General features: G+C 46.7%; 1 protein-coding gene and 1 non-coding gene across 2 annotated transcripts; both read left to right on the forward strand.

Annotated features, from left to right (window-relative positions):
- Positions 1–253: 253 nt before the first annotated feature.
- Positions 254–15,771, forward strand: LOC124231902 (low affinity immunoglobulin gamma Fc region receptor II-a-like; the record flags this gene model as incomplete). The annotated part of the gene is made up of 4 exons (XM_046648911.1): positions 254–326; positions 14,551–14,676; positions 15,129–15,149; positions 15,489–15,771. Coding segments are annotated over exons 2-4 (389 nt in total), but the record flags the coding sequence as incomplete, so codon positions are not given.
- TRNAG-UCC (transfer RNA glycine (anticodon UCC)) lies at positions 1,020–1,091 on the forward strand. The gene has a single exon. It is a non-coding gene; the product is annotated as a tRNA-Gly (tRNA).
- Positions 15,772–16,613: the final 842 nt, after the last annotated feature.

The raw sequence follows: 16,613 nt of genomic DNA on the forward strand, positions 1-16,613 counted from the left end.
CCCCCTTCTCCTCGCCGCCTCGCTGGCCCTCTCGAGAGGTCCTCTTTCTCGCGGCGCGATGTCAGCACGGGAGGCAAGAGGCAGCCCACACGGCATTTCCAGCCGCCAGGGCCGGGCCTGCGGTCGGGGTCGGGGTCGTGTGGGGGTCCGGGTGCGGGCCGCGGGCCGCTTTGCTGGATGACGCGGTCGTTTGGCTGTCGGGTCGGATGGGGCACACGTACTGGGCACCGGTGGTGGGCAGGGCCTCGAGGGCGGGGTCGGCGTCGGCAGGCAGCCAGAGAGGAGTCGGGCGCTGGGGAGGCCGCCGCCATCCTCGTTCCATAGTGGTGAGTATCTCGCCTGTCACGCGGGAGTCCGGGGTTCGATTCTCCCACGGGGAGGAAAGACGCCCATTTTTGGTTGCTGGCGCCGCTCTGCGTCCGGCCGCTTGCCCAGGAGCGCCCTTCTTCTCCCACCCCCGCCCTTCAGCCAGGCGCAGGCCCCCAACCCGTGCCCTGCCTGCCCACCAGGACACCTCCCCGAGACCTCTTCATTGTCCGGCGCTGGTTCGGCACGGACGAACCAAGGCTTCCTCTGCTCCCCGCAGCACCCGACAAGCGGCCCGCCCCCAGCGGCTGGCGTACGGGGCTCCCTGCGACGCGACGCGCGCTGCACAGCTGCGGGGACGGGCGGCGGGTGGGTCCCCTCTCGGTGCGCGAAGTTGCCTCGCCGAGCAGCCGGTGGAGAAGGGCTGGGGCGAGGCGGCCGGTGGAGGGCGTGCGCCTGGCCGGGGGTTTGGCGGGGCGGTCGGCGTCGGAATGGCGGTCGCTTGGTGGAGTGGCAGCGAGGGCACCCCACAGAGGCGGTCGGTCCCGGCGGACGAGGGCTGCCGCGTCGGGCGCGGCGCGGCGGTTGGTGGCGCCGGTGGCAGCGCCGCGCTGCGGGCGGGCGGGGCGTCGGAGCAGGGCTGCGCCAGGCGGCGGCGGGACGGCTGTGGCGCGATCCCCGGGCCGGCGTCTCGGGGCAGGCCGCGCTGTGCGGCGTTGGTGGTATAGTGGTGAGCATAGCTGCCTTCCAAGTAGTTGACCCGGGTTCGATTCCCGCCCAACGCAGCGTGCCGAAGTTTTGCTGAGCTGCGGGGCCCTCCTGCCCCGGAGGCGGGCGGCGGGCGTGCGGCCGTGCGTGTGTGCGCGCGCGTGCGTGCAGGCAGGAGGCGCGCGCAGCGTTTTGAGGGCGCGGCGAGCAGGAAGCCGGCGAGGGCGCGTCCCTGGGCCTTGGCGGTGGGCGGTTCGCCTGCGCAATGCTGGGGGCCCCGGTGGCGAGGGAGCGGCGAGCGGGCGGGCTGCGGGCCCCTTGTCGAGGAGGCGCAGGCGAGGCAGGAAACCCGACTGTCCCTGGTGTTCCAGTGGTTAGGATTCGGCGCTCTCACCGCCGCGGCTCAGGTTCGATTCCCGGTCAGGGAAGCCGTTCTTCTTTCTCTCCGCCTGCCGGCCGGCCGACCTCCACATCCCCGGCGCGGCGGGCGCGCCCACGACAGTGCTCCCCTCCACATAGTTTTATCCCGTGCCAGAGCTCGCTCGCTTCGCCCCTTGCCCCCTGGTCTCGGCGTCTTGACACTGCCACGCGTCTCCCGCCACGTCCTGTCCATGCCACCTCCACCCCAGCCAATCTTTTGGCCCCCGCTCGCTCCTTGGAGGTCTCCCCTCGCTCCCCTCCTTCCTCAAAGTCGCGAAGGAGACTTGCCGCGTCCGCTTCTCTCCCGCCGTGGCCAGGAGCACACAGCCTCGGTTGCCGCACGTGCTTCGACTCTCCAGCAGCCCTGATGCGGCCGGGACAAAGCTCGCGGCCCACAGGAACCCCCTTCCTCGCTCCTCAAGTGGGGCTGCCGGTTAGGGATTGGGCCGGGAGAGGACAGGGGTCTCCCTGCTCAGCGAGGGCCACCTGCTGTGGCCTGTGGTCCCTTCTTTTGCCCCTCACGCCCGCTTTCCCGCCTTTGCCAGACCTTCACTGGTCTGTATTAGCGCCATTAGTTTAAGGTTATTGTAAGTGTTTACTCTTGGTCAATTACGTATGAGGAAATGATAAACCTGGTGTGTAACTTTTGTGAATTTTGATATTCTCGAGCTGTGTTGGTCTTCTAACAATCATCTCCTTGCTCATGTAAACCTTAGTAGTTTGAAGTTGAAGCTAGAGCCTTGCAAACAGTATACTACACGTTAGTCCAGGAACATCTTGATTGCTGTCTTGGTGTTTCCTTGGCAAGTCTCCCAGTTGGCCTTGTTTGGGTCTGGACCTGTCCAGACCTTTGTTTTCTGCAGGTGGTTAAGGGCAGCTGTACGGCCTGGTTGTGAGGTCAACTGAGGAGTGTAGCTTCGCCTCCTTTTTCTTCTCCCACGCTGCCTCTGAAGTTTCTGCAGCCTTACAGTTCGCCTTACTGTACTGTTGTTCATTTAAAAAGAGCAGGTAGTGCTTCCTGTGTTGTACTCCCCACACTGTTGGGACCTGAAGCCCAGTTTTTCAGTGTCTGGCGCATACCCAGGCAGCGGCCAGGAGCCGGTGTATGGCTGATTTGCGGGGACTGAGTTTAGGTGGAAGTGTGGGAGTGCCTGTTGGCAAAGTTGGCCTTCGCTGTCCTCCTTTCTCTAGTAGGAGGGTTCCACCCCTGGCTCTCCCTCAAGCGGATACAGACTGGCTGTGGCATCTTAGGACACTCTGCCTTCCCTTTCCTGTAGTATGGATGCTCCGTGACTTCTGCTTTGTTGTATGAATGTTAACTTTTCAAAGATGTATTTTAAAAATTGAAAATAATTAGAGTCTCTTTCCTAATTTTGTAGATGTGTCCTTTGGAGGAGCTGGTATCATATTAAACATGTACTGTTTCTCTACATTGCTGGTATGTTTCTTCTTTCTTTTTTGATATTTGGACACTACAACTATGACCTGGTTTTGGTCATTCATTTGCTCGTCCAATTACTGACACATATTGTCAGAATATCATGTGGTTCTATGGGATCTGGCTTATAGGATCTTAGGCTCATTGTTTCTTTACTGCTCTGTACATCTCAATACACTTGTGTTGGTTCAAATATTTAAACCTACATAATTCAAATCATGGTCCCATAGCCGTTATGATATTGGTGTGTGTAAATTCTTCCCTTGCATGACAAAAGTCACGTGTTTTTACTTGAAAAACATATAACTGGTTCCATTCACCATACACAGGGTCACATGGTAAAGATAAAACGAAAACATTTGCAATATCTGGACTAGGGAAATCAGTTTTATTCTTCACTTGTTTTCTCAGAAATCAATACAAAAAGGAGACGGGAATAGTCGAAAAAATATGTAAAGTCCATGATGGTTGTCGTAGAAGAATTTCACACACACAATCTATATGTGAACATGTTCAGTCTCACTAATAATCTATCAAATACTGATGAAAACAAGCTTGTGCTATTTTAAATACCGTTTCCCATTTTAATATGAAGGGTTTCATAGAAATGTGAAATAACAAGAGTGAAACTCCGTAGAACCTTGAGAGGGAGCAGGGCCCTGCTGACACCTTGACTGCAGACTTCCAGCCTCCAGAACTGTGAGAGAATAAATTTGTGTTGTTTTAAGCCAGTCAGTGTGGTAATTTGTTCTGGCAGCCCTAGGAAAGGAATGCGGTTTCCATAGCCACCATCTAGATTTTACAATCCACATTCTACTGTACATCCTTTATCACATATCCACCTATGTATTCGAACTTCTAGTTTGTGATATTTTTAGCCTTATCAGATATTATCCACATTTTAAATATTTAACAATTCAGTGTTGCTGAGGGTCTAAGGAAATGATCAATATCATCCACTTTGTTGGAAGTAAACTTATACTCCCAAGTTTTTATAGAAAAATTTAGATCTATCTAAATTTTATTTAATTTTTCCAAGATTTTTTTTTGAAAGATTTTATTTTTTCCTTTTTTTCCCCAAAGCCCCCCGGTACATAGTTGTGTATTCTTAGTTGTGGGTCCTTCTAATTGTGGCACGTGGGAGGCCGCCTCAGCATGGCTTGATGAGCAGTGCCATGTCCGTGCCCAGGATTCAAACTGACGAAACACTGGGCCGCCTGCAGTGGAGCACACGAACTTAACCACTCGGCCACGGAGCTGGCCCCTCCAAGATTTTTTTAATGCTTATTTTGGTGAGGAAGATTGGCCCTGAGCTAACATCTGTTGCCCATCTTCCTCTTTTTTTTCTGTTTTCTCCCCAAAGCCCCTCTACCTAGTTACATATCCTAGTTGTATCTCATTCTAGTTCTGCTATGTGGGACACTGCCACAGCATGGCTTGATGGGCGGTGCTAGGTCCGCACCCAGGATCCAAACCAGGGAACCTTGGCCGTCTAAGCAGAGCAGGCGCCCTTAACCACTTGGCCACGGGGCCCACCTCGGGATCTATCTAAGTTTTAAATGTGTTTATCTTTTATCAAACAGTTGCATTGAAGAAATTTATCTTCCCAAATGTTTGCCCTAGTGGGCAAACTTGTATGTTCATTGTTTCATTATTTCTATTATAGAAAACTAGTAAATATCCCACTTGTTCAAAATTAAGAACCTGTTAACAAATATACAACACAATGTAGCTGTGTAAAAGTGTGAGTAGATAAGTACATATGTCAGTTTTACTTTTGTGGAGGTCAGCTTCCCAGACAGCTTCTAATGATTCCCACATCCTGGTTTCAAACCCTCTGCTGTCTCCTCCCACATTGTATGAGAGTTTCTCCATGTGAACAATAAAATGTACCTAAAATGAAGGTATGTCACTTCCAAGATTAGGTTAGGAACGACCATGGTTTCCACCTTGGCTCTCGCTCTCACTCCCTCGGTCTGTCTCTTTCTCTCACTCTCTCTTTCTCACCTTCCTAACCTTCTTTGGGAGGAGCCAGTTGACATTTTGAGGAAACACAGGCAGCCTATGGAGAGGCTCCAGGGGGAGGAACCAAGGCTAGGTAGTGGACAACCACCTGACTGAGTTCAGGATTGGATCCTCCGGTCTAGTTGAAGCTTTGGATGACTGTAAGCCCAGCCAACAGCTTGAGGACAACCTCGTGAGGACCCTGAGCCTGAACCAGGAAGCTTAATTGTCCTGGATTCCTGACTCCAGACTGTGTCGTTATAAATGTTTGTTGTTTTAAGCTGCTAAGTTTTGTGGTAATATGTTATGTAGTCATAGATAAGTAGTACAAATAGTATGTTAAAAAGTAAATTGGGGGCCAGCCTGGTGCCATAGTGGGTAAGTTTGCAGTCTCCACTTTGGTGGCCCGGGGTTGGCTCCCCAGATCCCGGGTGCAGACCTAGCAGCGCTCATCAAGCCACGCTGTGGCAGCATCCCACATAAATTAGAGGCAGATTGGCACAGATGTTAAGTCAGCAACAATCTTCCTCAAGCAAAAAGCAGAAGATTGGCAACAGATGTTAGCACAGGGCCAATCTTCCTCACACACACACATATGAAAGTAAATTGTACCATTGTATAATCATACTATATTATGATAAATCATATATATATAATTTTTTTGTATGAACACTTGAACTTCATAACATAATAAAATGGCGAGTAGGGGCTTATGTAATTTGTCCTGCTGTATTATTTAAACATTTTTACAATTAACTTTTTTTATTGATGTATAGTTGAGCTTTCTTGATGTATAATTGGCATACAATAAAATGTACATTTTTAAGGTATAGAATTTGATAAGTTTTGACATATGGAAACATCACTAGATCAAGATAATGAACAGCCTCTGTCTGGGCCACGGTTTCCTCGTTTATAAAATGAAAGGTGGGTTTGGATTTCAGCATTCTATTCGTATGATGGTATAAATGAAACTTCTGCTCTTAAATTCTGGTGTCAGCAGCTTAAATCAGCTGCCAGCTGATGTCACATTTCACACTTTTTTCTTCTCTTTCTGCACAGGGGAAACCTACCACACAATTTATCATAAATTCCAATTTGGGGGAAGGAGGAGGGCCAAAGTGGTGATTAGGCACATGTGTGTGGTGATAGATTGTAATTAGTCTTTGGGTGGTGAGCATGATGTAATCTACACAGAATTTGGAATATTTTATGATGTACACCTGAAATTTACATAATTTTATAAACCAATGTTACTGCAATAATTTAAAAAAATACATGAAATTCAAATTTGGAAACAAGATGCAGACGCTTCAGTACCCTTGCATCCAGAGTGAATGGGCATGTTCTGGTGATGATTTAGGTGATGCTAAGTTGAACCACCAAGATCCAAGATTTGGCATTAACAATTTCATTATGAGAAGGAATAACGGCAGCATTTACGAAGGATTGTGATAACGCTAAGTTAACAATTCAGGTCATGCCGATGAAATATTCCAAAGGAGATTGGAAAGAAAGCTGGGATAAAGAGAGTTTAGAGAGCCTAGTTGTACATGGGAAAGTGAGCAGGCTACAAAAAAATAAGGGAACTTTGTGCCCAAACTTCTACCTCCAAAGAAGGCTGGAGAGGGCACAAAGGCATTCGGGCTGGGGACTCTCAGAAGCCTGGAAGTTCTAGGATCTCTGACTCTAAGAGAGAGAGAGGAGATCACAGAGGTCTAACCATATGGGAAAGGAGAGCAATGCTTCTAAGGAGGGTTCAGCAGGATCTCGTGCACTCGGGTGACACTTGAATTCCTCAGCTGTCTTCAACCCCATCATGGGCGTAGGGTAGCTCTGTGCAATGGGAATATGGGAACCATGCATCTAATTTTAAAATTGCTAGCAGCCACATTTAAAAAGGTAAAAAAAAAACAGGTGAGATTAATTTTAATAATATATTTTATTTAACCCAATATATTAAAAACATTATCATTTCAACATGTAATCATAAAAATATTAGTAAGCTATTATATATTCTTTTTTCCATCCTAAGCCTTCAAAAGCCAGTGTGTATTTATACTTCCAACACAGGTCAATTTGGACTGAGCACATTTCAAGTACTCCACAGGCGTAGGTGACTGGTGCCTACTGTCATATTGGCTAGCAAAGGTCTAGAGGAAGCACGTGGATAAAACTGTTAATTCCCCAAGAGAAGTCAAGATCAGACCCTGTGCACAGGCGCTAAGATCTTAGATCACCCAAGACTTCTACCCTTGTCCCCCTGTACCTGGGGTCGAGAATGGCCACATATTTGGAGTAAAGTGTGACTACCCAGGCAACCACGAGTCTGTCAGCTGCGGTTAACACACTGACAACTAACACAGGGCTTGCAACCACTCTTTTGCTGACAGGGATCAAGAGGCAGCCCCAGAGAACCACTCTCCTCTACACGCCAACTCTTATAGCTTCACTGGCATTATCCATCTCGAGTATATCATTGTGTCCTTTATGCGTGTTTATATCAGTCAACACAGGAAGCATCAGTGTCCAGGTCATTGTCCACATCGAAATCTCCATGAGGCTCTGCACACGGATATCTGACTGCAACAGCATAGGAGACTGCAGACCAGAACTGCCCAGCTGAACCCAGTCAATCGACAGAACCAGAAGAGATAATAAGAAGCTGGTGGTTTTAAGCCATTAATTTTGAGGGGGGTTTGTTATGGCACAATAAACAACTAAGACATTTAGGTTAAAAGTCTTGGACTCATTCTGTTTTTTTCTTTTCTTTTCTTTTCTTTTTAGGAAGATTAGCCTAGAGCTAACATCTGCTGCCAATCCTCCTCTTTTTGCTGAGGAAGCCAGGCCCTGAGCTAACATCTGTGCCCATCTTCCTCTACTTCATATGTGGGATGCCTGCCACAGCATGGCTTGCCACACGGGGCCCTATCCACAACCCGGATCCAGGCTGGCCCCCATTTGGCTCATTCTTGACCCCTCTTTTTCTATCACTACTGTAGCCAATCTGTCAGGAAATCCTGTCGGTTCTATCTTAAAATAAACCTAGAATTTAACACTTCTCACCACTTCCACCGCTACTCCCCTGGTTCCAGCCTCCATCTTCTCTCGCGTGGATCACTGCAGTAGCCTCTTCACTTGTCTCTCGCTTCCGCTCTCAGCACCTTACAGTCTGTTCTCAACACAGCATTCAGAATGATCCTTTTACAGCACCTCAGCTCATGTCACTCCTGTGCTCAAAATCTTTCCCTGGTTCTTCCATTTTATTCAGACTAAAAGGAACGATTTCAGAGTGTTTACCCTCGATCTGGTCTCCCATGTTCTCTCTGACCTTATCACTTACTGCTCTCTCCCTTACTCACTTCCGCTCCTCCAAACAGTTCCTTGAACATTCCACGCATAAAGCAGTTTCAAGCTCTCAAAAGACAAGAAAACAAGCCCGAAATGGAGGGCCTTATGTTAAGCCCCATGTCACTAAACCGAGACCCAACTTCATTACCGTTTTGGCTCTTCCAGAAGTGGAATCTTAAACCAGTCAGTCAGGAACCACCTGATCAGCACTAGTTAGGTAAGCTGCCTGATAGAGCCCTACAATCCCTAAAGGAAAGGAACATTGCATTTGCCAATCTGCTCCTTTGGCTCCTATCACTTCCTGTGCCTGCCTCTTCTGGCTATACAAGTCTTTCATTTTGTACAGCTCCTGGGAGCTCCTTTCTCTCTGTAAGTTTGGATATTGCCTGATTTGAATCGATTTTTGCTCAAATAAAATCTTTAAATTCTTAATATGCCTCAGTTTATCTTTTGTTTTTTTTTTTTTAAAGATTGACACCTGAGCTAACAACTTACCAATCTTTTTTTCTTTGCTTTTTCTCCCCAAATCCCCCCAGGAGATAGTTGTGTATTTTTAGTTGTGGGTCCTTCGAGTTGCAGCATGTAGGATGCCGCCTCAGCATGGCATGATGAGCAGTGCCACATCCACCCCCAGGATCTGAACCCCTGACACCCTGGGCCAGGGAAACGGAGCCCACATTTAACCACTTGGCCCAGGGCGGGCCGACCTCAGTTTATCTTTCAACAGATCCCTTGACTGACTGTTCCATCTGTATGGAATGTTCTCTCCCTAGGTATCCACTAGCTCAGTTCCCTTCATCTTTCAAATCTTTACTCAATGTCATCTCCTCACCATATTTAAAATTGCAATCCACGCCCCCTTCCAATCCCTTCCCTTGCTCTTTTCCCCCATATTCTTATCTCATATAATATTATATACTCTACTTATTTAATAGGTTTGTTTTTTATTTTATATCTTTCCCTAATGGAAGGGAAGCTCCCTGAATTCAGGGATCTTGTCTGTTTCATTCATGAATGTACCTCAGGTGTTTAGGACAGTCTAGCACGTAGTAAGCACCTTATAGATATTCCATGAGTGAATGAAAATCTGTTGTTTGGTTGCTCTGAAGCTTTTTCCCAGGCAACACTCACAGTTATACCTGAGGACACCCCTGGGAGCATTGTTTTGTACTTTGTCATTCTAATGAGTCAGAAAAATGTATAATCCCAGGTAAAACCATGTTCCCATTCACAATCATGCTCAGACACGTTTCAGCTGTCCTACCTCAGAGAGAATGCTCTGCCTGTTGATGAAATTCTTCTTGAGGTGGGAGAAGCTTTCCTATGTATATTTTTGTGAGTCATGACACCCCTATTCTTGCCCTTGTTCACAGGCAGTCTTCCCCCTCAAACTGTTGTAGATCTTGTGCACAGAGCTTGAAGTCCTCTTTAGCACCACAAAAATGCCACTCCTGGGACTGGAATGCTGAATAGAGTTTCTATAAGTTCTGAGAAATGTGTTGGGGTAGGTGGCCAGGAAATCTTACACAAGGCATTGTTAAAAACCCAAGCCTGGGATAGACACAGTTCTGTAAAATTTAATCTGAGAGAGCAGAAGAGGTTACCAGGAAACAGGTGGACATGAAGGCCCTGGATCTTCTGGAAGAAATGAATCTTCCTCTGCCCATCTCACATTTAAACATTAAGTTCAACACACATCTACCTTCAAAAGTCTACCTGAGACTTCATAGCAAATTCTTTTCTTTTCTACGCATTCTTCTCAAGAGCTGTTCTTCTATAAAGCCTGTCTCTGAAGGCTGCAAATACAACTAATCTTCACGGCTTCTTTATCAATTCCATTGACTTCATTTCCTAGGAGAAATATACCACACACCCACACACACAAAACAAACCCAAACCACAAAACAAGCAAGCAAGCAACCTCAGGCTCTCCTAGTATATTCGAGGAGTCATTATACTCGGTGTCATTGTACTCTCAAATTCATGGGCTCCTAACTGTGTGTGTGCATTTGCACCTTTCCCTAATTCTCTCTCGAAGGGACAAATATCCATCTATTGGCGTTTGAGGTGCCACTTAAAGTTTTAATGTGTTCTGAGGGTAAGGTTATCATTTCCTTTTTAGATTTCCTCCTCAAAAGCTCCCTGTTCTTCCATTGTTGTAGTCTGAATTCCAATTTCTTTCCTGTCTCTACTGCACAGTGGGGTGAGACCATGTTACTCTCTCAGCACAGTGTGGGTAGGAACAAGCCCAAACCGGGGAGCACGTCCATGGTCAGTTGCTGAGCGAAGTGGGACAGGTAAAACATTAGCGTATCGGGGCAAAAGCAGAGTTAGGGGCATGAAACACACTGGAGCTGAGGTTTGGGAAGAAACACACCTTATTCACTACTACTGATTGCTCCAAAGTCTTAGCGTGTTTCGTTTGCCCAGACTCCCTAATATCAAATCCCTCTTGGGTAGTAAGTCTTGGTTCTCTGGGACTCCTTTTTGCTGGGAAGTCTGTAGCTAGAGTTTTCTATCTACTTGAATATTAAAAAAGAACTTTTCTGATCTTCCGAGAAGGTGAAACCGTATCACTTCCAGTTTAGATTTTCCCTTGTTTCTCAAGGCCTCCAACCCAGTATGCTCCGAGGACATTGTTATTTGGGTGACCCCAAATTATCATTCATTTCTCACTTATGAGCAGAGACTTGCCAGCTTTTATTTGCTGTATTAGGGTTTTTCAGAGAAACAGAACCTATAGGATATATCGAGATACACTTAAGGGGAGATTTATGATATGAATTGCTCATGCTGTGACAGAGTTTGAGAAGTCCCAAGATCTGCTGTGTACAAGCTGGAGAACCAGGAAAGCTGCTGGTGGTGTTCAGTCAGAGTCCAAAGGCCTGAGAATCCTAGGCCTGATGGTGTAAGTCCCCATGTACGTCTGAAAGCCCGAGAACCAGGAGCTCTGATGTCTGAGAGCAGAAGACGGACGTGTCAGCTCATGCAGAGAGAGCTGGAATTTGCCCTTCCTCTGCCTTTTTGGTCTATTCTGCCCTTAAAGGCGTGCGTCATGCCTGCCCACACATAAATTACCATCACACTTGTCTTACCGCTTTTCATACTTGCAGCCATCTCCTGGGAGTGGAGGAGGGCACGTGTAGTAAAACGTAGCATGGTTTCACAATTTTCCATTTATTCTCATTTAGGCTGTTTACACTGCTTGTGTTTCCTTTTCATTAGCCCACAGCACCTCTTGAGCGATGCTTCAGTGGTAAATCCCTCTTATGGGCCAGTCTTTCCCCTTCAACTGAATTGAATCTGAAAAGTCACTTAATAGAATCCTAAGTGTGGACTCCCTTTCTCCTTGGGCCAAAACAGAACCTCACAGAGGAAGGATCTCCTATAAATAAAGAAGCAAGAGCGGTCCTATCTTGAAATGGCTCGACATTATCAGTTCTCTATGGTTGCCAAAGCCCCAGTCGTCTCAAAGGGGAGAGCTTGTTAATGAAAGGACATCAAAGGAGGAACTGCCCTTTGAGAACATAAGCCAGGGAAGGATGTCCTGGGAATGGGAATGTGATTCTCCCTAAAGAATGCAGAAGCGTTACATTATGTAGGTGAAAGGAAATGCCTGCATCCACCTGAAACAGCCCAGAGCCTTATGCTTACAATTTCAATGGGAGAAACTTTCACTGAGAGAAAATGCTGTGAACGACAGGGTAATCTTCTGCTTGGCTTCCTGTCCTCTGTCCATGGCAAGTAGCAGCGCACTGCCATCTTCCCCAGGCTCTGGGTCCCTTCTTCTCCAGCAGGCTGCATTGCTGGTTGTAGGTAATCCCTGTATCTTTGGCTCCTGCTGGGGGCAAACTACTCCAACACCTTCTTCTTCCCATTTTTGTGTTATATATATATTTTTTGAGCTTTACTGAGATATAATTGTTATACAAAAACTGCATATATTTAATGTCTGCAATTGGATGAGTTTGAACATATGGATACACCCATGATACCGTCATCAGAATCAAGGTAATAAACATATCCATCACTTCCGAAAGTTACCTTTTGTCCCTTCCAGTGTTTCCTTGATGAGATTTCGACCATAAAGATTTTGACAATAATGAATCAATCCTTCCAGAAAAACTCAAATGCTAAAAACCTTGGTAATGCTCATGCATTTTGACTTGAACATTTATTAGGTACCTGACAGTGTCCATTTTACAGATGAAGCTTTGAACATTTAAGTACCTTGTCCAAGATCTCATAGTCTGAGTTAAAAAGTATTTTTTAAACCATGGTAAAAAGAAAAAACACATAACAACTAACCAGCTGTCTTAACAATTTTTAAGCGCACAGTTCAGGAGTGTTAAGTCCATTAACATTGCTGTCCAACAGGTCTTCACAATTTTTTATCTTGGAAAATTACAACTTTGTAGCATTCAGCAACAACTGCCCATTTCCGCCTCCCCAGAGCTTGGCAACCACCATTCTGTTTTCTGTTCCTGTCAGTTTGACTACTTTAGATACTTCACACACAGTATTTATGTTTTGGTGACTGGCTTATTTCACTTAGCATGATGTCCTCAGGGTCATCCATGTTGTAGCATGTGGCAGAATTTTTTTTAAGGCTGAGTAATATTCTATTCCTCGTGTGTATATACCATATTTTGTTTACCCATACATCTGTCGATGAACATGTGGGTGGCTTCTATCTGGTGGTGATTGTGAATAAAGCTGCAATGAACATGAATGTGCAAATATCTCATTCAGATCTTGCTTTGAATTCTTTGGGATGTAAACCCAGAAATGAGGGGCCCGCCCAGTGGCGCAGTGGTTAAGTTTGCACGTTTTGCTTTCACGGCCCGAGGTTCACGGTTTGCATCCCACATGGGGACATCACATCACTTGGCAAGCCATGCTGTGGCAGGTGTCCCACATATAAAGTAGAGGAAGATGGGCACAGATGTTAGCTCAGGGCCAATCTTCCTCAGCAAAAGGAGGAGGATTGGCAGCACATGTTAGCTCAAGGCTAATCTTCCTCAAAATAATAAAAAATAAATAAATAAATAAACCCAGAAATGGAATTGCTGAATCATGTGGCAATTCTATTTTTAAGTATTTCAGAAACCTCCATACTGATTTCCATAACAGATGCACCATTTTACATTCCTAACAGCAGTGCACAAGGGTTCCAATTTCTCCACATCTTCACCAACACTTGTTTTCTGGGGATTTTTTTGTTTTTTTTAAGTGACCATTCTAATGAGTGTGAGGTGATATCTCACTGTGATTTTGATCTGCATTTCTTTAACAATCAGTGAGGTTCAGTATCTTTTCAGATGCTTGTTGGCTATTTGTATATCTTCTTTGGAGAAACGTCTATTTAAGTCTTTGCCCATTCTTTAAGCAGGTTATTTGTTTGGCTTGGTTTTGATTTTTTTGTGAGAAGGATTGGCCCTGAGCTAACAACTGTTGCCAATCTTCCTGTTTTTGCTTGAGGAAGATTGGCACTGAGCTCCCATCTGTGCCAATCTTACTCCATTTTGTATGTGGGATGCCACCACAGCATGGCTTGATGAGTGGTGTCTAGGTCCACGCCCGTGATCCGAACCTGCAAACTGCGGGCCGCCAAGGTTGAGCACTCAGACTTAACCATTATGCTACCTGGCCGGCCCCTGTTTTCGCTGTTGAATTGTAGAAGGTCTTTGTATATTCATGATATTAACCCCTTATCAGATATATGATTTGCAAATATTTTCTCCCATCCCATGGCTTATCTTTTCACTCTGTTGACTGATATGCAGAAGTTTTTAAGTCTGATGTAGTTCCCTTTGCCTACTTTTGCTATCCAGGGGTGAAGGGCAGATGAAGGAAAGATAGTCCTGCCTGCAGGGTACTTAGAGACTTCCTTGGATGGAGTATTTCCTGCAGATAACTGCTCCATTGTGTTGTGGTCATTTAACATTGATTCTTATCGGTTGCATAGTTAATGGGTTTCTTTATCTTGTCTGTGTTGAAATTCATTTAAAACTTCCTGTCTACTGGCCAGAGAGGCAGCACAGGGAGTGTGGTCAGAAGGCACTGAACTGAGAACCCAAGACAATGGCTCCATCTCAGCTCTGCTTCCTGGTGTTTCCCCTGGTCAATGTCCTCACCAGCTCAAGAACCCCTGCCCAGGGTTTTCACCAGGACCAAACAAGGGGATACATGAAAGAAAGATTTGTCTGTAAAGCTGACTCAGCTTCTCGTCTAATTTGTTACTGACTGATTAGCAGAAATGGAGTGTTGTGACTGATGAAACTGAATGAGAGAATGTAACAATTTCCTTCCTCTTTTCTAAGTTCCTCTCCAAAACGCCACTGGACTCAGGCCCAGTTCTGGGATGACTGTGGAGATCCCGATGTTTCCAAATGTACATCCTGGTAACCCGTGGCTGCTTCAACCACTGCCCGTTTTGCTGCTGCTGGGTGAGTGAGGGTCATCGTGGAACAGGGCAGTTTCAGTCACTTCTGTGAGGGCTCCAGGGGTCAGTGTGATGAGGGGCAGCCCTGGGTCCTGGAAGCTGGGGACAGATGGAAAGGGGCGAAAGAACCCTGAATTCTTACCATTCCACTGGTTCCTCAGATTGGAATTCAGAGGTACTTTCACAGTCCCTGCCCCACACATTCATGTTTCCCTTGTAGCCATGTGGAGAGACAGGGCTGAGGTGAGGAGGACATGAGAAATGAGTACTCTTATAAGAGGACTGGAAACAGGCTGGAAACTGGAAACAACGTGACTAGAAACAGGCTCTGAGATGGGTCCTGGGGAAGAAGGAGCCCAACATCACCTCCCTCTCCCTCTCTCCACACCCATCCTGCTACGTTCGCTCCCCTCATCCATCCTGCTCTACACTGATCCATTCTCTTCTCTTTTATAGCTTCTGCAGACAGAGGAGCTGGTGAGTTTGCTCTTTGTTTCCTTGGGTTTGTGGTGTTATTGCCTCACAATGTGAGGCTCTATTTCCCATGTAGGGAAATGTCTGTTCCACCAAGAACCAGGCTTGGGTTCAGCAGGGGTGGTTCCCCCATTTTAGTGGGACCTGGGATTTGATTCTTGGTCGGATTCCCATTGGATCCACCAAAGATCTAAAGGGAATGAGGCTGCTAGAAGTACACAGATCTTTAATTGGGTCTGCAGTAGGACTCTCTGGCCCCTGGTCTCCCCTGGGAACTCCTTTGGAATCTATGGTCCCTCCAAGGTTATTTATTCCCATCCCTTTCTGCTCTCTGTCCCTCAGCAGGTCTCCCGAAGGCTGTGGTGAGCCTTGAGCCCCCATGGATCAACGTGCTGCAGGATGATTATGTGACTCTGAAGTGCCAGGGGGCCCATACCCCTGAGGACAACCCCACTCAGTGGTTCCATAATGGGAGCCCCATCCCGACCCAGGTCCAGCCCAGCTACAGCTTTAAGGCCCAAAACAATGACAGTGGAGACTACAGGTGCCAGACGGGCCAGACGATTCTCAGTGACCCTGTGCATCTGGATGTGATTTCCGGTCAGTGGAGGAAGTTCTGGGGAAGGTCTGGGAGGACAAGGAGAGATGAAATCTATTGATGTGGTAGAAGTTTTTAGGAAACAGGGGTGCCTGTTTGCTGGAAACCATCGCTGTGAATTGTTTGACATAGTTCTTGCCCACTCATTTCCCTTTTCACCAACCATCTTTGCTTGGTGTGTGTGGTCAGGGTGGAAGTTCCTAAGAGATTCCTCAGAACATGTTAGGCTGTTTGGCCTCAGTCCTAGTTGAGTAGGAAGGTTACTTGGCCATAAACAAGCAGCCGGAGGTGAGAGAAGCAGAAGGAAATTTCTGCTCCATAAAACCATCCTACCCTCATGGCTGTGTGGTAAAACTTCGGAATTGAAACCAGACTGCAACCAGACTGCAAAGGTCCTAAGCTGAGATCATGCCTAGCAGGTAAGGAGGTCGTTCTGCCTAAGCTGCGGGAGACCAGAGGGAGCTATGGAATCTGGAAGATGAGGTCAGAGGGGAGGGGGCTGGGAAGGGGCCAACCATGTGGCAGCTGGTAGTCTGGTATGATGACTTGAACTGATATTCCTGAAGGAGATGAGAATTCATTAGATGGGTTTAATTAAAGGAGTCACAGGATCTGACGTAGGTTTATGTAAATATCTGACAGTGTTCAGTTTAATAGACTCTGTAGGGAAATGCTCCTACACACTGTATTACCCCCCTTCCAATGTCTGAAATATGAGCCATTTATATTGTAGTTGACTTCAGCTGCATCTTGGTGCATAAACCCTGAAGATGGTCACATGTGAGCTTTCAGTGTTTTAATTCTGTTTCACATCAGGAGGGTGATTTTCTGGTAGTCTTTTAAGGTCCTGTGCCAGAGATGCTGGTGGT

This window comes from Equus quagga, unplaced genomic scaffold (assembly GCF_021613505.1).
Source record: "Equus quagga isolate Etosha38 unplaced genomic scaffold, UCLA_HA_Equagga_1.0 HiC_scaffold_11502_RagTag, whole genome shotgun sequence".
Taxonomy (NCBI): domain Eukaryota; kingdom Metazoa; phylum Chordata; class Mammalia; order Perissodactyla; family Equidae; genus Equus; species Equus quagga.